Source organism: Abramis brama (genome assembly GCF_963993115.1).
Source record: "Abramis brama genome assembly, chromosome: 25".
NCBI lineage: Eukaryota > Metazoa > Chordata > Actinopteri > Cypriniformes > Leuciscidae > Abramis > Abramis brama.
The window spans coordinates 14,261,691-14,283,374 of record NC_139987.1 but is presented as its reverse complement, the minus strand read 5'-3'; the positions used below and the strand labels follow the sequence as shown (position 1 = coordinate 14,283,374).

Below are 21,684 nucleotides of genomic sequence, written 5' to 3'. Positions count from 1 at the left end.
ATGTGTCTTTTCAAATGTGCTGCAAACATAAATGTTTTGCCGCACTGATCACATTCGAACGCTCTTACTCCAGAGTGGGAGAGCTGGTGATCTCTGAGATTCCTTGGATCTGAGAAACTCTTGCCACACAGATGACATTCGAAAGGCTTCTCTCCAGTGTGAATCCTCATGTGAATCTTAAGGTTTCCTTTTTGTGTGAAGCTCTTTCCACACAGAGGGCAGGGGATTTTTTGTTTGGATCCTGCTTTGTTTTCAGTCTGTGAGAAACTGGAATTTTTTTGTCCTGTTATCAAATTCTTCTTCTCCACTTTGCTCAGTTCTTCTTGGGTTTCAACCAGGTCTAAAACGAGCACATAATTTATCAATTGTCAAAAAAATGCATTAAAATGTGATATAAATGCTTTTATGAGATCTATGCCATTCTCATGTTAATAAATCAACGTACACTGTTTTAACCATTTAACTTTTTAGTGGATTTATTACACCACTCTGCTTATATTAAGATCTATGACCACCAGATCAGATGAACTGACCTTGATTGTCAAGAAAATCAAGAATACCAACCTTGTTCTTCTTCAGTATCTTTATTTTTCCCTTTGCGTGGTCCGGAATCACTCGTGCACACACTTTCCATTCTTGCACGTATACAGTTGCCTCTGCTGATTTGTTATGAGGTAGAATGGTGGCACTGATCAATATAGGCTATTTATTACTGAATTGTTGTGGGAGTGTCTTGAATCTCTGAATTGCGACCGCAAGGTGTGAATGGACGATGTTTGTGAGTTTTTGTGTAAATCGCTCTTTAGACCATTGTTACATTTCACAATCTATTCAACGCGACCATTTATGAGAGAACGGGTGTTTGCAGGGCAATAGGAATGATCCTGAATGTGTTTTGGGGCGGGGAGTATTTCGATTCAAAACAGCAGTTTCAGTTTACTTTTAAATGTAAAATGTCAATTAATTTTAAATGTTTAAAAAGTAGTTATTCCGAATACCGTTTTGACTAAATAATAATTACAAAAATTACAAGTTTAATTTACTCGCCCTCATTTTGTTCACAACCTGTATAACTTCTTCTGTAGAACACAAAACCTGATATTTAGATCCCCCCCCATACAATGAAACTCAATGAGTGTAGTTTTTGGGACTTGAGATGAAAACAGTTTTTATTATTATTATTGTTTTGTGTTCGATGAAAGAATGTCATATCCCACCAGTTTGGAGAGACATGAAAGTTACATCAATTATGACTTTCATTTTTAGGTAAGATCCCTTTATATAAGATTAAAATAGTCACAGGCGCACACATACACACACAAATAAAAGGAGAAACTAATTAATACACACAAAACAACATAGTTTAGTTTATTATCACAGAACCACAGTAAAACTCCACATGAGAATGCTAGAGAGTCACTGCTTTACCATGCTGATGTACAATGACCACTCAACCACTTGATCTTCTTCAAAGCATGAACAAGAAAAGGCACCACTTCAGAGTTGCGAATCCCAGTTCATAGGTTATGAATATTCACACTATTGGATCAATTAATTGGATCAACTATTAACACAGTGATCTGGACATTTTTCACCTTCATTTGAATCAGAGTGTGTCTGTGCTTTAATCTTATTTTCAAACACAACGAAAATGTGGGAAGAGCCATGAATGCTTCTTTGTTAAACAACAGTAATGATTTCTGACTTTATTGAGCACCATGTAGGAGAAAGTCTGTCATTAATATCCAAATTGGTGTCCAGTCATGCTCATCACTCTCCCTGAGAAAATATGCTTTAGCAGCATCCGCCGCCTGACTGTTTCACTGGGGTGCTTTCGATTTTAAGATCAGGTTTCTCTGAACCCCCTGAAGTCCCTGGTCTCATGCGCTTCTTTATTTCCTCTGCCATGGTCATGAAGGCCTGCTCCACGTTTGTGGCATTTTTGGCACTCGTCTCAAGGAAAGGGATGCCAAGAGAGTCAGCGAACTCCTGTGGAGAAAAAGTTTTTTCAGGAAAGCTAATATACAAAGGCCTGGTTCCACAGAATGGGCTTAGATTAAGCCAGGATTAGGCCTTAGTTCAATTAGAACATTTAAGTAACTTTTATTAATATGCATTAGAAAAAAAAACATTACTGGTATGCATCTTGAGACAAAACAACGGCACTGACATATTTTAAGTTTCAGTTGAAACAGCTCAAACATGCATTTTAGTCTGGGACTAGGCTTAAGCCTTTTCTGTGAAACCGGGGAATGTGATTGGCGTAGAGATGACACATTTCACGTTTAACAAGTCTAAAGAGAAAGTTCATTATACTGCCCTACCAACCAACCTTAGCTGTAGTGTAGTCGACAACTTTTTTTGTAGTGAGGTCACACTTATTTCCTACAAGTAGTTTGTTGACATTTTCACTCGCATAGCGATCGATTTCCTTCAGCCACTGTTTCACGTTGTTGTAGGATTCCTGAAAAGGCACCAGCATAAACTTTTTTTTAAAAAGTGTCATTTAGATTTCAGTTTAGCTCTAAATCTTTAAGCAAGCAATAAAAATGGGTCTCATTTTCTCATTTTTAGAAAGGGGTCTCACAAACCTGATCCGTAACATCATACACAACAATGATCCCGTGAGCTCCTCTGTAGTAGCTGGATGTAATCGTGCGGAATCTCTCCTGCCCAGCGGTGTCCCACTGTAAACATGGACGGGACTCAGTTTATCTGTGGTTTCACATTAAATGACACACTTAATTTTAATTTTAAAGTCTACAAACTCACTATCTGCAATTTAATAGTTTTTCCATCCAACTCAATAGTTCGGATCTTGAAATCCACTCCAATCGTGCTGATGAAACTCTCTGTGTAGGTGTCGTCCTGGAAGAGAATTGTCAAGAACACAAGATCAGATATCGTTCATATTCAAAAATATCCAAAAATGCTGTTAAGAAAACACTTACTGCAAAACGCAAGAGAATGCAGGATTTTCCAACTCCAGAATCTCCAATCAGAAGAAGCTTGAATAAGTAGTCACTGGAGAAATATGCAAAGATAAATACAGTTTCATTACAGTTTATATACATATGAGTATATATATATATATATATATATATATATACACACATATATATAGTCCTGTTTGATGAATACCTATCGCACTTTTATTTACAGAGCAACTATGTTGCAGTCTGACAATTGTTGTGTCACTCGTATCACAATTCATGCAATTTATTATTTAATTATTATAGAAATTGATCAACGATTGCAAAGAAAATTTGATTTACCCGTCAACGAAAGGTTTAAAATATTATTAGGTCATCATAAATGTTCATATATGATAGGGTAAGACGACTTACTATTCAGGGTTCATGATGTGACAGCAAAGGGATTGTTATTGTTTGTCCAGCTGGTAGAAGCGCTCTGGGTCGCTTACTGTTCACCGGCTGACCGCAGACTCTGAGCCAGTATTTAGCCTGGAATAGTAGCAACAAAATGATTATCTTTGAGTTTTGATAAGCCTTTGTGCGCCGTTTCCAGATTTCCTTGCCAAATTAACCCAGCCTGACTTTCCACCACCTCTCTTCTTTCAGGTTTTTCCAAGCCGCGCAGGTGCGGCAGTGACGGATGAGGATGCGCCGCTTTTCTTATCCGCTTTCGCCGCCTAGTGGTAGGATCTATTCATATGTTGTGTATATGTAGCCAGAATTCACATTACAGAAACGTAAAGTTTACTTGTTCTTGTGGTTATAAAATATGTTCACGCCGGATCAAACGTCTGTCTGCGTGTTGTTTTTGCCCCATACATCAAACCGCCACGATGCTTAGTTGTTGTAACTTAGGTGGTTTCCAAGGCGTTTCAATGCGGTTGCTTAGAGGTTTCTGTGTAACATTAGCTTTCTTTCACTTCAAGTCAAAAGATCTCCAGTCTCAGGATGATTTGTGATCCTGACTAAAGAGACTCAAGCTGCTAAGGTAAAACGTTTGAGTTTGTTTCATTTGTCTCAAATGGTATAGTTGTAAAAAAAAAACAAAAAAAAAACACTCCATGTTTTATCCAGAAAATAAATACTTCACTTTATACATCACTAATTCAAACAGCATCAAACTTTATTGAATAAAACACTAATAAATCTTAAAATAGGAATGAATAACACCTTTATCAAAAAGAGTACAGTCAGACAAAATACTTTTTGTATATCTATAAAACAATCCATAAATATTTTTTTTATTTTGTGTTATCTTTCAAGGTTTAAAACTGGAAAATACAGGCTTCGGTATATATAAAAAGCCCCTTTTCAAAAAGTATTAAATATCTAAAGGCACTGCAATGCATTAAAATTGTATGAATACATTCATTTGGAGACACATTGTCTGATAAATGATCAGAGAATACAATTTGCAGCTAATACAAGACAACACAGCCCAACAGAGACATTTTGGCATACCAGGAAACAACACGCTTAAATAAATAATGTAAAAACAGCAAACTTTGGCACAAGTCTCTTGCCTGTTCGATACATCTTAAAGACAAAGTCAAATCATCCTAATCATCTGGAGCAAAGTAAAAAAAAAAAAATTGACAAGAAACATTACATTTCCAATAAAACTTAAAGGAGAAAAAAAATCCTACTCACTGCTGTAGCTTGTAGCTTGAGCAATGTTTTGTTCGCTTCAGCAAAAATGTAAAAAATCCTGACGAAGGTCACATGACAAGTCTCAATAAATTATTTTTATTTTGCAATCTACAGCAGCATGAAGGATTTTTCTCTTTACTCCCTTTTATGTCTTGTGTTCAGTTCATTTGTCTGTAACCATTCAGGTATGAGAAGGGGGTTTGTTTATCGTCCAAGAAAACAATAAAGACCTTTTCAGATTTAAAGTAATATTGCTTATAATATCAAGCTCTTTACCAGTGCAACCTGGAAGAACCTTCAAATCATTGTGCAGACTTTCAGGGTATAACTAGTACATGCTATACATCCCACATATGTCACTGAAATCTTGAAGATGATGTGAGGAAGGGCTTAAAGTTGAAGCCAAATGTCTTTGAAAGTTAAAACAAGGCACACTAATGTCCTGGTGTAGTCAAAATCATCTAGATTGTCTCTTGTGCAGTGAGCCTCAGTTTTCATATGAAGTCTTTATTGAAGAATGCACTTTTCCTTGTTGCTGTATTTTCTACGTCTTGCCTCCAGACCTTTCTGCAGTCTTTCATCCTCCTCCAAAGCTCTGCACATACAAAATACACACAGTGCATGTTTATTTGAAAAATCACATAACCCATTTATAATTTTCAGTATGCCAGTGCACCAAAACAGTCGCTGCATCCGAAATTGAATACTTCCCTACTATACAGTATGCGAAAAACAGTTCGCCAGCAGAGTAGTATTCGAAAAACAGTACGCAAAAAGTCCCCGGATGACCTACTACTTCGGCGAGATTCTGAAGTGTGCATTCGATGGACACTTTACTATCCCATGAGGCCATGGGAGAGGATTTATAAATAGCAGTGAAGCGACGTAACTGACACTGAAGGTCACATGATAATGACAACATGGCGGATGTAGTACGTCCGGATTACATTCATAATACACAGTCATACTATATAGAACATACTTTTTTAACGGTCGCAAAGTAAGTTCAAATTCAAATGTAGTACCTACTCGATTTCAAACTTGACTCACCCTCTCTCTTTTGCATCCATGTCTCTGACCAGCTCATCCCGCTTGTTGACAAGCGACACCAGCTCCTGCAGCAGTAGCTGTTCCCTGTGCTGCTGGGCCTGAGTCTTCTGCCAGTCTGAGTGATGGAATATGAATGTGAGTGATGAAATACTGACTACTAAAGCTGCAGCCACATAGGAAATAGGTAAGTAAAGGTTTAACGTATGAATAGACCAATATATGGGCCAAGCAGGGGATTATTTGTGTTAACGGACACCCCGCTTTTTAAGCATAGACGTTAAAAATAAATGGTTGTAGTTCATGAATGCTTTGGAATACAGACCTAAAGTTGGTCTTTTTTAGGAAGACACTTAGCAGATTATTGCGAAAGTGAAAGCAAAAAAAGTTTACTGTATATACACACACATTTATTTATACACACATATATATATATATATATATATATATATATATATATATATATATATATATATATATATATATATATATATATATATATATATATATATATATATATGAAGAGTTCAGATGCAAAAGCCTCTAAGTGCCATCTGAAATTTTCTTCTAGAATGATCATTTTTATCAAGCCCGTATATTTAAGTTCAGTAATTTCACTTAAATGACAATTAATAGGTAATTTTCATTGCCATTTAAGTGAAATTACTGAATTTAAATATACGAGCTTGATAAAAATGATCATTCTAGAAGAAAATTTCAGATGGCACTTAGAGGCTTTTGCATCTGAACTCTTCATATATATATGTGTGTGTGTGTGTGTGTGTGTGTACATATACATATAAAAATTGAATAATACACATATATTATGTAAACACACTTTTATGTTAGATGTGATTAATCGATTTGGCAGCACAAATTTAAATGGACTGATTTCATTTTTGTAATGCCAGCCATTTATTGATTATCAGCCATAACTAATACATTATTATGGATTGTTATTATTAAATTAATCTTAAATATTAGATTTATCAACATCAGGCAAAATATTAATGTATTGTTAAGCTGTGACTGATCTATGAGTTAAATAACTCATATCAGTTACATGTCTTACCTTCAATAGCCATCATGGCTCTGAGCTCTCGGTTTAGCAGCTCAAACCTTCTTTCTAAATCCTGCTCTTCTTGCCTGCAAGGATAACATCATTAATGTTTATCGGTGTGGACTGTGTCTTATATATCACTTGTGAATGCGAGTAATATTATCAGGACATACAGCAGCTCCAGATGGTCTTGTCTCCTGATCAAAGCATTCTTCTTGTTGACCAGAGTGAACCACTCCTGAATCAGCTTCTCTTCTTCATCTTTATCACTTCCTGTTAAACAGATAATAATGAAGTATCATGCTGCATTTTAAGAGTTAACTTGAAATCAGCTTAACTCTTTCTTTCTATGTGAGTTTTTTTCTTACCCGTCTCCATGAGCTTTCTGAGCCTTTTCTCCACGACGTCAGCTCTTCTGTCTATGTGCTTCTGTTCGGTTTCCAGGGCCTGGAGTTCACTCAACACATACTGATTGGTGTCCTGCAGACACTGGCCAGGAAGTACCACAGGGAGACATACATAAAACCAGACAAGAGAGTATCGCAGACAGAGAGAGAAAAAGAAAGCGAAAATGGTTGGAAATGGGGAGGAAGAGAGATGATGCACAAAGATAATGGAGAGGAAAGGCTTGCTTTTCCTGGAAACAAGGAAATTAAAGGTGCAGTATGTAAGAACGACAACTAGTGGTCAAAATAGGTACTGCAGTCCAATTCAAAATATCGGAGATTGTCGTTTCTCCCGCCACCTGCTCCTCAGACTGGACTGCGCTCACACGGGTTGCCAGTTTGAGGACACGCAACAGGAACGAGCGCAATGGACAATGAAAATTGGCAAATTGTCACTGTGCAGTATCACAGACCAAAACAATAACAAACATTCCAGCCTGGAAACGCACATTTCAAAGTAAAATAACTGGCTGTAGAAGTGTTTTTCAGAGAAACGAGTATGTGAACTTAGCATGTTTCCTCAATATATGCAAATATATTATGGTATTTTTATGCTTTAGTAGAGTGAAAAAGTTACATACAGCACCTTTAAATATGGGATGGTAAAAGCTTGTGAATCAGGGGCCGGATTCACTAAAAGGAAATTTCTTCAGATACATTCTAACACTGTGTCTACACCAGACGCGAGTGGGTCTTAAGAAAAAAAAACAAAAAAAAAACAGAGCATTCCTAAAAAATCTTTTTGGGAATGCAAAATATTCTTACCTTTATTTTTAAGGTAGAAAATAAGAGGAAACCGCAATTAAGAGGACTTTTATTTTTAAGAATGTTTTGTGAATCCAGCCCCAGAATTTGACTTTTATGATGGTTATTGTAAATTTAGATAGTAGGGCTGCACAATATTGATGAAAAATGTGATATGCGATAACTTGTTAAACAATGCGATATGCTTTATGATAATCCTATATTTAAATATATATATATATATATATATATATATATATAACCAAAATACATGTTTCACGATTCTCTAAATCTTCTGCAGCAACTGCAGGTGACTCTTCTTAGTTTGCTATGAGATCATTGTTGACATGCGAGACGATCACGAGTAACATTCTATTCTCTGCCATCTGCATCAACCTAAAACTTTTACACTTTTTTGTAATTTTTTGAAGTAATAAAATCATTTAGTTATCTCAAGTCATTTGTACATTTGTAATATTTCATTCATTTAATTAATGTATTGTGCAGCCCTATTAAAAAAATACATTTTCTATGTATTTGACATGCAAATTGGCTAATTTTATATTTTAAAATCACAAGCTTTGAGGTTATCCAAGAATTTCACTTATTTTTTAAAGATGAAACACTGTAATTTTCTCAAAGACGGAGGGTATACTGACCATTGTCTCATTATCTGTTGATTTAACATCATGGTTTACTTTGTGAGGTTCTGCAAACACATATCAAATGGCGAAAAGAGGTAAATTAGAGTGTGTAATATCAAATCTTTCCAAATTCAATAATTTTTTAGGAAGATGTTTAGGTAGGTTACCTATTTCAGCACTTTTTCTTGCAGCTGTTGAGCCATTTGTTCCTTGAACTGTTGGTTCATGTTTATCTGACTGTCAGAGGTTAGTAGAAAAGATACTATTAGATTAAATATTGAAACATAAATGCGAGGAAAGGGAACATTTAATGCCCTTTACCTCCTTTGGTGTTTCCTTTGAATCAGGCTCATCCATGGATTCACTCTTCAGCCGTGACCGCTGTTTCTTCACCAGATCCGCATCTCGTATGTGCCCGAATCCTGATCTGGATGCAGCTGCGTTTAGTCGTGGCGGGGCCACAGGTGTCTGCGCACCTTCTTGTGTATCCTTACTGCCCTTCTCATCCACCTTTCCCGCACGTTTAGTCCGAGGTGGAGGAACAAGACCTCCGTTGGGCTTCGCCACAGAGTCACTTCCCTCCTCTCCCAGTGAGTCCTTGCTGTTATTGTCACCTGACACAGATCCAGCCTGGAGCCTCTCCGCACAGAATTTGGCAGCTGCTTGTACATCCGCCTGCTCGTTTGGCCCGGCTACTGCGTAGCTGGACTGACTGTTGTTCTGCTCAATCTGTAACACGCTCAACTCCTGCCCGGTGAAGTGAGCACGGATTTGGCACAAGTACGTCATGACGATCAAACGATCTGGCACAGAGAGAAGCACCATGTCTGAGGGCTCCAGCAGACGAGAGATTCCCTGTGATGCAAAACCATCAAAAGCCTGAAAAAGAAGAAAAATAGGTAGCAAGAATGATGAGGTTTGTTTTGTGTTTATAGTTAAAAATTGTCCATATGGAACATCTGCTTAAAACAAACTTACATTTTTGTTGTTTTGCTTTATGTTGTGAGGCTCTAATGCATCAAAGTCACTGGAAAACAACAACTAGGTCAGTACATAATAACAAATTCATTCAATCAGATATGTTTTACAGTATTTAATGAATGTTTTAATTGTAATCAGTTAAATGGCAACAAAGAATATATAAATTAAAATAAAGCCTTTGAAAGAATTTTTGAACCCTAGCAGTTAGTTTTGTTTTAACATCTGTATTTGGGAGATTCATTCAAGTAATTATTTCATATTATTATTTTATATTCTGTAATTGTTGTCGTATATAAACAATAAGCTATGAGTTTCCAATATTAATATTCTACATTACATTGTATAAATAAAATGTATTAAAATTAACAATAAAAAAATTATTTTAAATTCTGCGAGTTTTAAATTTTTAAAATTTAATTTTAAATTTTTAAATTTTAATTTTAAATTTTAAATTAATTTAGGCATGCACAATATAAACAATGGATATTCATTTTGAATTAGCCAAAAATTTAATTTTCCAGTGTTACTAAAATGTTGTAGTTTTTAAAGATTTCAAGTGAGTGTTATATGATGGCAAAGATAAATAAAAAATAGAGAAAATTAACATGCAGAATTAGGTATTAAATTTAAAGCTATCAACCGATATGCTACAAATACATAGTGCATCGCAATTTTTTTTGTACAAAATGGCTGTTAATTGAACCAAGTAATCTATAAAAGAGTTTTTTAGGCTGTTGAATAAATTGAATCATACTAAGAAAGAATAAGTTTGTTTTGAGCTGGGTATGAAAGACATGAAACTCACATTATCTCAGGGTGGAAGTGATGTAGGATGGCACAGAACGCCAAGCCATTACGCCAAGAGGTGCTGAAGTTTGTGATTTTTACTCCCTTATAGTTCTTAGTGATCTCTTGACACCACTTCAGCAAGGACTGACTGGAGGTCACCAGACCAGGACTGGGCAGTGGACTGGCAAACTGTATAGTGACAAATGGAAAGACAAAAAGAAAAAAGACCTGATTAGAAAAAACAAAAAACAGTCTACATTTAACATGCACTTTAAACAGCAAATGCCACTCACATCCCATGCAGGCACTGCTGAACCCTCTTTATTTGATTCATCTATTGTTTTTACTATTGTGAGGTCCATAGGTGGTGGAATGATTTTCTTTTTACTGCGTATTGGGGGCACAATCACATGACATGCGTCTACAGTGGTCTGGCCATTAACCTGCACACTGCCTGGGCTCCCAGATGGTGTCTCGTTCCCTTTAGCCTCTGGGGTTACATTAGAGGAATCCTTTTCTTGAGGATGACCAGACCTGTCAAAAGGACAGTAAATATGTAAGACATTCTGACGTGACTCCTTTGCCCCATGCTACAATAAATACACAATTCCTCATCATTGTTTTATCTTCACCTAGTTAAAGTAAAAATGAAATTGTTCTGCTATGCAAAATGGGTCTTCCTCTGCAATGTTTAGAACATTTTGGGTGTTGTTTTAAAGGTTGATGAAAAGACATGCAAATATTAATAAACACAGTGTTCAACAATATATTATGGTACTCAAACAACATAATATGGTAAAATAAGGCTGAATTTCAGTGTTTACACGCCACTCAAACTTACAATTCATTAGGCACTGATGGTGGTCTATCCTGCTCTATTTGAGCCTCTTCACTTCTATCAATACTTAAATCTGGTTGTTCCTTGTTCTTAGTTTCAGCTTCTGTTTCTGTGTTCTCTGTTTGGTTTGTGGGCTTAACAGCTGGCGTATCTTGGCACTCCCTTTCAGCTGCCATACATTCCAGCTGGACATTTTGTTCTTGCTTGTTTAACCGGACATTATCATCTAAAACAGCATTTCTAGCATTGGCTTCTCTATCATCTAACTTCAAATTCTCCAGTGGCACAGAGGAAGTCTGAGACTGACTGATGTCAATTTTCTCATTTATCTCATCTTGAGAAATAACTGATAGTTGAGGTCCAATAGTATTTGTGATCTCAGTCTGATCTAAATTTGTCTGTATCTCATCCATGGGCAGTTTCATGCTAGACCTGAGTTGCAGGGGAGGAGTTGGGGGAAGTTCGAAATCAGACTTGCAGGGGATCAAGCGTTTCTTAGTGCGTGGAGCAGGAGCTGGAGGCTGTGTCGTCTCCTCTTCTACCATTTGACAAATCTTTGCTAACAGAACATTCTCCTCTGAGAGGTCGTCATCCTTTAGACTGGAAATTTCTGTACCTTTTGTTGGCTCACTGTGTCTTTCAAGTTTAGGAGAGGGGAATGGCCACGGGACCACAGAGCTTCTCGGAGAAATGTCCTGCCCGGAAATAACATTCTCATCAACGTTTATATCTGTTGGCTTCACTGTGGCTGCTACAATAATGCTTTCTGATGCCTTAGTGATGACTGGGCTGCTCTCTTTTTCCATCTCAACTTTTGAAGTGTCGCCCTCTAGTGGTGATAAGTTATTCTCACTCATCTCTTTTGCAACATCATCGCATATCTCAGCAGTCTTTACAGTTGTTGCCTCTGTAGTTACATGTAAAGGAGTGGTTCCTTTTTCATCGTAATGTGGAACCACATGTTTGTTATCCGTTGCACCGCTACTGTTTTGATTGATGGCATCAGGGCCGACTTCCTGTAAAGGCACTGGGGGTGGTGACAGCATACACTCATCTTGACAAGGAGGGATAACTTTGTTAACAAGTTGGGAAATAGTTTCCGTTAGTGTAGTGTCTTTTAATATAGACACAGATTCTGATGGAAAGGCAGTCTGAGGTGCTTCTAGTGTTTGTATGGCTGTGAAATCTCTTGGTTGTGGTATTGGCTGTTTTGAGGATTCCTCTGGTCTGTGAGAAATGGGACACCAGAACAAAATATCAAAATGTTGCACCTTACCAATTTGGTTATTATAGCGTGCAAATGTTTTTCAGTAAAAATGCAATTAAGTGAAAATGGCACAATCAGTTCCAGCAAGGGGATACAAACAGCAGCGTTAGCCCACAGTCGCTGTGTAACGTTTTCTGCTAACAATTTTTTGCAAGCTTGCAGCAGCAGTTGCAAAATAGACAAACAAGCTGTGAAATTGCTGTTTATTCCTTTCTGATAAACCACAGAGAGCCCAAAATCAAAGCCTGCACTTTAAAAAAAAGGAACCAACACAATATGTTTCATGCTCATAATACACTACCACTCAAATGTTTGGTGTCGGTAAGATTTTTTTTAAAGAAACTTCTTATTCTCACCAAGGCTGCCTTTATTTGATCAAAAATACAGTAAAAAAAAAAAAAAAGTAATATTTTGAAATAGTATTACAGTTTAAAAACTGAATTTATTCCTGTGCTGGCAAAGCAGAATTTTCAGCAGTGATTTTACTCCAGTGACACATGGTCCTTCAGAAATCAATCTAATATGCAAATTTTGTGCTCAGGAAACATTTCTTATTATTATCAATGTTAAAAACAGTTGTGCTACTTAATATTTTTGTGAAAAATAGTGATAATTTTTTTTACAGGATTTTTCAGGATAAATAAAAAGTTCAAAAGAACAGCATTTATTTGAAACAGAAACATTTTGTAACTATAAATGTCTTTACTGTCACTTTTAATTGTGTCCTTGCTGAATAAAGTATTAATAAAAAAATCTTTGACCCAAAGTTTTTAATGGTAGTGCATCCCAACCCATCTCTTAGACATAAGATACATTAAATGCACTGCTTTATGTCACACACAGACACCACCAGCCCATGTCACAGACAAATACGAATAACGACTAGAACGCTTGACTCTCAGCCAGACGGAACATTGCCAAAATCGTGCCGATCATATAATGAGGGTCATAAAAATGAGAGGCAGTGCAGGCAGAGGTCATGCACTTACCCTCCATCCATATATAGCTCAGCAGACCACACTGTCCCTAAGTCTTCCTGACCCAGTTCAAATTCCAGCTCCTCCGCCATAGGCCTTAAATCTGCTGTCTTTATCTTTCCAGGAGTAATCTTGCCAAGCATAAGTTCTCCATGTCCATTTCTTTTTGGGCTTTCGTGTATTTTTATTTCCTTATAGCCTACCACCAGACTACCACCAGCACTGATGTTTTGCACCCCTTTCTTAGCAGGTATGTCTTCTTTTGTGGTTTCCAGAGGCAAGCATGTCTCTTCGTTTATCTTTTCATTTGATATCACACTCTCAGACTTTAATTCCATCTTCATGCTTTTGTCATTTCTTTTTGATGTACGTTGGGTTTTCTGTTTAGAAGGACTTCCTTCATCCTGGGCTTTGAAATTAATGGATCTGCTTTGAGTTTCTCTGGCAGCCAGTTTCAAGCACTCCACCAAACTCATGGCCACCGGCTCGGCAGTCTGAATATCTATCTGTAACTCGCTAGACGGTAACAAATCCTTTATTAGGTGTTCCTGGGGCTCATCATCAGTTGGATGCTCCATTTTGGTGTCACAGAAGGCCTCGGGAGGGAGAATTTCAACCACAGATCCATCCTGATTGTCCAAGATCGTGTCATCTTGAACATCGGTTTCTTCAGCACTTGGCTGCTGTAGTATAGATGTCATGGTCTCATAACTAAAGGACGAGGACATTTAAATGACACAATTACATTACACCATGACAAAACAAATGGTTTCCATTCACAAAAAGGCTGTTTTTGATTTAGCCGCGAAAATCACCAGCCAGTATTTAATCAATCAAACAAGCAAGCTATGCTTCTCATCACTACAGGACACCCTAACTGTGGATGCAAAAGCTTCCTTGCAAATGCACAATCACACCTAATAACAACCTTTCAGTGTTTCGGGGAAATGGAATTATAGCCATGCAGATGCTGAGGCCAAAGAAGCTCTGTGCAAGTCTCAGAATTGTCCCACACTTACCCTTTGTACAGAACACCGAAAATACCCCTTATGAAGCCTACAGATACCTCTTCCTGATCAGAGTCAAGTTCCTGTTTGCATGTGTCCATTGTCCTATCTGTTCCTACATCAATCTCACGGCCAAGTTCAGTCCCTGAACAGACACCTAAAGTCCTGAGATCTTCTTTAGGTCCAGCTTGAGTTGTCCAAATTCTCTCACTGCCAGTTTGCAGCAGCATCTTATCATCTGAATCTTCCACTTCAGGGGTCTTCTCTTTGTTTTTTTGTCTCTGGCTCTCTCTGATAGGATTTTTATTCAGATTGTGGTGGAAAGGGGACAAATCGAAGGAATCCTTTTGCTCCTCTGGCTTGGTTTCTGATGTTTCCTGTCCACGTTGGCTGCCATGGACCAAAAAGTGTAAGTGACAAGAATATTCTTTGAATTTTAATATTCTCTCGCTAACATCTCAACTCCCAGCAAGTAAAACTAATGTTTACTCTTTAAGAGATCCATTAGAAACACAGGCAGAATAAATAAATAAATTGTCAATGTTGTTAATATAATGTCAATATATTAACTGTCACTTTTGATTAATTTAATGCATCTTTGCAGAATAAAAGCATTAACTGTTTTAAAACAAAAAAATCTTACTGACTCCAAACTATAAGTATGGACAAATCTATGCAAGCCCAGTTTGCAGTCCACACAAAACTCCATGCAGTGAGGTTAACAAACCTCACGCACTTACCCCCTATCCAGGACCTCTTTTTCTGGTATCGACTTGGCCATGCTAACAACCTCATCACTTTTTTCTTTTGTTTTCTCCTCTACTGTGGCCCACAACACACTCTCTGTTTCAAACGTGACCTCTTTCTTTAAACCATTTTCGTCAGACTCGGTATCCAGAGACACGTTGGGCGTCAGAGGGCAAAGTTCCTCCAGATGCAGTGATGTCCTGGTTTCCTTTGCAGCAACAGCAGGGGAGATCACAGGAAGTGAAGGCTTCATACGGACCTGTATACTGACTTTGAAAGGTTCTTTACTCTTCTCCTTAATTGTCTCAGCTGGTTGTGGTTTTAGGACATTGGAGGGCTGCTGGGACACTGGTTCAGTTAAAACGAGATTCTCAGCACCCTCAATTTGGTTTACAGCTTTTTCTTCACTGTGAGGTAAGGAATAGGGTTTATGACACATTTTACTTACCTTGTTTCGATCAAACATGCATTAATGAAACTTTATCCACATTCATTTGCCTGCTATAACACTCAGTAGTATCAATATCAGCACATTTATATCCAATTCATCAAATATGGCTTGCCGAAACTCACTCTTAATGACGCATGAGAGTGCACAAAAGCCCCAAAATACCATTTTAACACACTTAATCGTATGAGACATGTGACAAAGCTCAAGCATGCAAGCACTCGGCCATGGCTGAACATTAGAGACCATGTTGAGCACTGTCAAAATGTCTCTTACCCTCCATCTAAAGATTTTTTTGAGGACACTTCAGCTTTATTTTCTTCTTTTGGCATCTTGTGAGGCGTTTTGTGCTTATTTATTTCCTCATCTCTTGTTTCCTCCTCCTGATCTTTTACATTCTCTTCCAGAGAACTCCAGATTGGCACTTCTGCTTGGGTGAACGGAAGTGAATGGACCTCTATGCTCTTCTGCGTTAACACTGTGCTGTCTGACTCCTTTACAATCGGCTCACTGACTGCTGGAGTTTCTTCTGAGATGCATTTAAGGACTTTGGGCTCCAGGGATTGGGGATGAATAGGAGGAAGCTCTTTGGGCAGAGCTGTTATCTGAGGGGCAGCTGCTTTGAGGCTAATGCTAGGCCTGTCATCTGGAGTGAAGGCCATTTCATTTTGACTGAGAGAATAACAGGGAACAGAAGAATGAGACAGGAAGAAAATAGTTACAGATAGAGAAAAATAAGAAAATTAGCATTTAGTAAAGAGTTTAGTAAGTTCAAATACAAATTTCTGGAGAATTGATGATGTAATTCTACAGAAGTGTCATTTTGTGGTTGGCGAAGAAGATATAACAAACCCATCTGTTCATACTGAGGTCAGTTAGTATATTTAAAATGTGTTATCTATAAAACAGAATTTTATTTGCCTAACTATTCAAATGAACGTCATTAAAGGACAGATAAGGGTTTATTGAAACAGGAAGTAGCACAAAAGAGGAAAGTTTGCAGCAGTTTGGGAGTGTAATAGTACCATGCGAGCAACACACTCACCTTTCCACAATAGTTAAAATCTTGTCCAGCTGATCCTTATGGGACTTTTGCTCTCTCAAACTACTGTCGACCTTAGATGCAAGGACTTCTTCCACCCACACTTGACTTTTTTCCCTGGGAAGATCCGTAGGTTCTTGCTGTGGAGGTGATGAGCTGGATAAAACTTTGTGGATATTTTGTTCTGTAGGGGTAACCACAGTTGAAGCAAATTTCTTGATTATCTTGTCCTCGTCTGACTTGTTGAGGTCGGCACAAAGCAGAGTGCCCTTCGCTTTCTGCTCATTCAGTTCCTCTTTTGGAGGAATTTCCCCTGCTGATTCAATTATTGTGTTTTCTGGTTGCTTTAGTAAGTCATCATCGGTTATTGAAAAGGTTTGAACCAGACTGGACTGCATTGGCTGTTCAGTGTCAATTTTGAGTGATTCTTTCTCAGGGCGACTGCTAATAGTAACATCTTTAATGGGTTGAGAGGTAATGATCACTTTATCAAAATCGGCCACTTTAAAATCAGGCTCTTCCTCAGCCAAAGGTGGTTTCTCTGCAATAAAAACTTGTTGATTTTTCTTTGTAAGAGTGGAAACCATTGATGAGTGAGGTATTGTTGCTGGAGCAGAGAATGGGTGTGGAGGAGGGACAGTCCCAATGTCCAATTGCTCAGATCTGGGAGCTTCCACAGGCGGTACTCCAGATGTGTCTAAAGATGACTTGCCAACAGGCCCAAGACTGGGGGACAAAGATACTTGGTGTCAAAGGTGTCAAATATGGGGTGAGAAGCCACAAAGCATGGCAGTGTTTGGTAAGATTAGATGCAGCTTTTCCTTAGACAGCACTTTGTGTGGCAGCAATGTTAGTGGCGAAAGAGAGATGCAGGATTGGAGTGGTGAGGGAAAGCAATGGAGAGTTCAAACATTTACACAGCTGGTGTAGGCAAATGTCATGGTCTGTTTATGATAGGCTCATCACAAGGTCATGCATTTCCCCTACTGGTATTAAGGAACAGCTTTTCTCATTTAAAGAGTTAAATGCATATTCATGCAGAAACGCTTTATAAACAGAGCAAAATACTAAATTCTGATTACACCTCTGCCAATCAGACTGTGTCTGCAAAGTTGATATTATGTTATTAGTGAATTATACTTGATGCCAGAACAATTTTTTTTTTAATTTCCCACCTTTTTACAGCTGTGGCAGGTCTGAGCTCTTTTCTTTCAGTGCTGCTGGTTTCAGGTTGATGGAGGGAGGAAGGAGATTGTTGATTCGCTATACTAATGCTGCAGACTGTCCGATGTTGCTCTTGTTTGGGCTCGGAGGTCTTCAGTTCTTCAGCGAGTAAATCTGTGGAACATAACAGCAAATTGAATCAGAATAATTATTAAAATAAATAAAAGCTAATCAATCTTAATCTATTTGGGTTTCAATCATTTTTAGGCCTTTTACATCATTAATGACAAGAGTCATTAATATATTAATGAATACTTATTCACCTTGTAAAAATGGATTTGTTTGATCCTCCTCTGTAAGTGTGTTGAGCTCCCTGGATATTTCTGGAAAACAATTGACATACAATAAAAAAAAAAGAATTTTATTGATGTATTATGCGGTTTATTAAGTTTTAATTTTTGAATTCATTTTCAAAGACAACTGCTGATTTGAGATGACGTGAGTGGAACCGTCATTGCAGAGTTTTATGCAAATAAGCAATCTCTAAAGTGGGATTTTGGTCCAATGAGAGTTCCCTGTGGGCGGGACTATCTAGCATGACATGGCAAACATAAATAATCTAGTCGTGTGTGGTGGTTGTAGCTAGTTACAACAAAAACCTTATATTAATGATAGATGTAATTTAGGGGGCGTTTACATGACACGACAACTAAAAACAAAACTTTTTATAAATTTTTGCCGTTCATTTACATGACAACAGCGTTTTGGGGGCCTGAAATGCAAACTTTTGAAAACTGGTTTCAAAGTGCAAGTTTTTGAAAATGATACTGTTATGGTCTCTGTGTAAACTACAAAGGCGCGAATTCGTGGAAACGGTGACGTCATGTGCATGCGCATTATGTGTTCAATTTAACAACACTGTGGTCTGTAAGCGAACTTTTCAAAAGCGCAAAGGAAAAACTTTTCCGTTTTTAGTTCATCATTGTTGTGTAAATGTACCCTTAAATCGCAAAATAAATCTTCTAGTACATTATAACCGTTAGACCTATCACCAGTCACACTAGTTCCTATTACGGTCTCTTTTAAAGCAAACGATAGGCAGTTTAGTACCTGACCGTGCAGAAGAAGATTGAGGTGAACAGCAGGGGGCATTTGTGAGAGCTTCACTGGTTGACAGGGCAAGAGCAGAGATAGAGGAGGAGACAGTTGCTGGGGTAAAAGAGACAGGTAGAGGTTTGCTAATGGGGTAAGAGAGGGAGACAGAGGGTGGAGGTGGCTTGGGGAGTTGACTAGAAGGGCAAGATGTTTCACAAAGAGCTTCAAGATCTGGTTTGCTCAGCAAAGGAACAGCAGGTTCATTTAGAGGGACACTGAAGAAAGGAGATGTAGAAACCGCCATCGTCCGCTCATTTAGCTCTGCAAAAGCTGTGAGAAAAAGATGGAAAATATATACAAAAAGAAGTAAAACAGGCGAAGGAAGTTTTTAGATAGATCAACCTAAATAACAGGCATTCCTTGATCAAGTGTTAGAGTTTGAATCAATATATATTTATCTGAAGCAAATATTGATCTAAACATCAGAGTAGGGGCTTTCAAACTTTTTAAGAGACAATCACATATGATGAAGATGGAACCTTTCCTAAAGTATAAAGGCAGCTATATATTTTTATGTATAAAAAAAGCATTTATACTGTTTAAGAAAAATAATATATGATACAGTGCGTGCTTAATTATTAAGTCGTTATTCTGATCATATTTTCACAACACTTCCGCTTGTGATTCTTATTAAGTCACGGTCATATTTTAGGATTGTTTACCTTAGCAATGTCTCTGAGAACCTGACACTTTACACTACTGGAGACTCCAAGTAGGTTCTGGAAAATGGTGGCACTGGAGACTAAAGGGTTCCTGATGGTTTCACACCTAATTCTTCACCTTAAGTCTTAAAGTATTTTGCAGTTAACCTGCTTTTTTGTGACCCTGCTGACCCAATGAGCATTTCACTGTCCAATGGTCATGACTTGCTTTTGCAATTTCTAGTATTGCATCCTTCTCTTGGGCATTTTATAATTTTGACACTTCAGTGTGAGTAAAATTTTTGGGCCATTTGAATATCCAGCGTTTTTCACTTCCAGCCCTTGTTAACAATATATCACTTATAGATTATATACTAAATTAATAGTAGTTACTAATATTGATGTGGTTTGGAATTGGTAAAATGTGCTTGGAAAAAATATGAACAGAATATCGACTTGCATAACAATTATGCACACAGTTTGAAGACAAACTTAAATGATTTTTAGTAAATTAAAATATCTTTAAAAATGTTTTTAGTTTTTTTTTTACAATAATAATAATAATAATTGCAATTTTTACAATTTCTGACCAGTCTTTAGAAAGCAGAATTAAATATATTCCTTGTAGTAACATTAAATTTAAAAGGAAATTTAAATGAAGTGATTGTGAACAAATGTTCAACATATTTAATTAATACCTTAAGTGCACTTGTTAACTGTACTTTAGTGTTGCTGCCTCTACTGTTTACATGCAGTCTGGAAGATTTCTCAATACCTGGCACACTGCCAGCAGATGGATGGTTAAGCGTTTCAGAAAGAGAGAGGGAAGAAGTTTTGGGCTCGAGGAGAGGGACAGGAGTGGGGGATACAGGGCGAGCACAAGGGACAATCTTGGGCTTAAAAACATTGGTGCGAGGTGCTCCAAAAGAATCTGAGATAGAAGTGCAATGACACAAAGAGAACGCAGACCACGTGAAATAAGAAAATTAGTCAGAGATGCAGAAAAAGTGAGAACAAGAGACAGTGGCTAAGAGGAAATGAATCTTACTTCTCCAAAAGCTAAAAACTTAAAGTTTCCTTTAGAGTCAGGCTAAGATTTACTATTCCTATTATAATTACAGTAAATGTACTCTGACTTGCATTTAGTCTGTGAATGTGTAGAATTCATGAGTCTTTACCTTTCGGGAGCACAGTGGGAAGATAGGGAGAGTGAGAAAGGAAGGGATCGGAAGGGGAAGAAAGAGAAGCCCGAGGGAGTTTGAGCAGAGGATAGTCAGAGGTCACCGGACCCTCCAGAGGGGCCTCGGAGCCTGACAGTCTTCTTGGAAAAGGCACAGGAGCTATAATTATAGAGGGAAAAATAGATAGATAAACAATATGTAGTCCAGGCTTTGTCGAGAAATACACAGATGCATAAGCGCTATTAGAATTGTTTCTCTGGGTGATGACTGTAAAAGAACATTTGCAACACATGAATGTGGATGTCAATGAATTCACGCATGCACACTGCAGCTAAATACGGCTCTCACTCTTCTTTTTTCTTTTTAATTGCGGTTGTCACTATTCAAAATTTGCAATGCGTATGTGGCCATAGTGAATTTCAGTTCTCAGTTCTGTGAAACAATTTCTTTTGCACCACATACCCACATTTCACAGCCCTACATAGGCTTCATAGTGATCAAAAAGATTTTCTAAAACTTTTGGCCAAATCCTCCATGTAAAGTCAAAGATGACAATGCAGAAGGGAATGAAATTATACCATATGACCCTGGTGTTTGTCAAAAACAGTACGCAAATCAGCCAGGAATTTTCTGACGAGTGGAAGAAAACCAAATAGCTCCAAAATGGAGAAAATGGAGATGGCAATAAAATGACCGACTACCAGTAAATGCTGAAATGACTTCACTTCCTCAAGTGAAACAATTACCATTTGTGCAGTGCTTTAGACACATTTTTATGAAGAAATATAAGACTAGCAACACGAAAAGGTCAATAAATATTCACTTCCGTTGAAAAGTTTGGGGTTGGTAAGATTTTTCTGTAAGAAGCATGTATTTAATCA

At 37.6% G+C, this 21,684-nt stretch overlaps 2 protein-coding genes across 11 annotated transcripts in view; both read right to left on the bottom strand.

The window, feature by feature from the left end:
- Positions 1-1,343: 1,343 nt before the first annotated feature.
- Positions 1,344-3,790, bottom strand: rab1bb (RAB1B, member RAS oncogene family b). Its single transcript, XM_084104655.1, has 6 exons — positions 3,348-3,790; positions 2,952-3,024; positions 2,773-2,868; positions 2,592-2,687; positions 2,333-2,464; positions 1,344-1,989 (listed from the first exon to the last, which is right to left on the bottom strand). The coding sequence occupies exons 1-6, from the start codon at positions 3,359-3,361 to the stop codon at positions 1,795-1,797; spliced, it is 606 nt and encodes a 201-aa protein (XP_083960781.1). The 5' UTR covers positions 3,362-3,790; the 3' UTR covers positions 1,344-1,794.
- A 287-nt stretch (positions 3,791-4,077) lies between these two features.
- The window catches only part of ehbp1l1b (EH domain binding protein 1-like 1b), a 28,102-nt gene continuing 10,495 nt past the window's right edge, over positions 4,078-21,684 (bottom strand). For 2 of the 10 annotated variants that reach the window (XM_084104652.1, XM_084104653.1), the window contains 19 exons: positions 18,150-18,209; positions 17,838-18,000; positions 16,666-17,388; positions 15,897-16,292; positions 15,166-15,579; positions 14,438-14,815; positions 13,431-14,129; positions 11,178-12,401; positions 10,630-10,870; positions 10,353-10,525; positions 9,545-9,593; positions 8,888-9,445; positions 8,734-8,803; positions 8,582-8,631; positions 7,101-7,221; positions 6,906-7,005; positions 6,745-6,818; positions 5,676-5,790; positions 4,078-5,220 (listed from right to left, as the gene is read on the bottom strand). In XM_084104652.1, the coding sequence (XP_083960778.1) occupies positions 5,133-5,220; positions 5,676-5,790; positions 6,745-6,818; positions 6,906-7,005; positions 7,101-7,221; positions 8,582-8,631; positions 8,734-8,803; positions 8,888-9,445; positions 9,545-9,593; positions 10,353-10,525; positions 10,630-10,870; positions 11,178-12,401; positions 13,431-14,129; positions 14,438-14,815; positions 15,166-15,579; positions 15,897-16,292; positions 16,666-17,388; positions 17,838-18,000; positions 18,150-18,209 (5,696 nt within the window). In that variant the 3' untranslated portion in view covers positions 4,078-5,132. Of the gene's footprint in view, positions 5,221-5,675; positions 5,791-6,744; positions 6,819-6,905; positions 7,006-7,100; positions 7,872-8,581; positions 8,632-8,733; positions 8,804-8,887; positions 9,446-9,544; positions 9,594-10,352; positions 10,526-10,629; positions 10,871-11,177; positions 12,402-13,430; positions 14,130-14,437; positions 14,816-15,165; positions 15,580-15,896; positions 16,293-16,665; positions 17,389-17,837; positions 18,001-18,149; positions 18,210-18,936; positions 19,252-20,397; positions 20,554-20,800; positions 20,963-21,684 lie in introns of all 10 variants that reach the window. The other 8 variants (XR_014604665.1, XM_084104646.1, XM_084104648.1 and 5 more) reach the window with 8 other exon arrangements.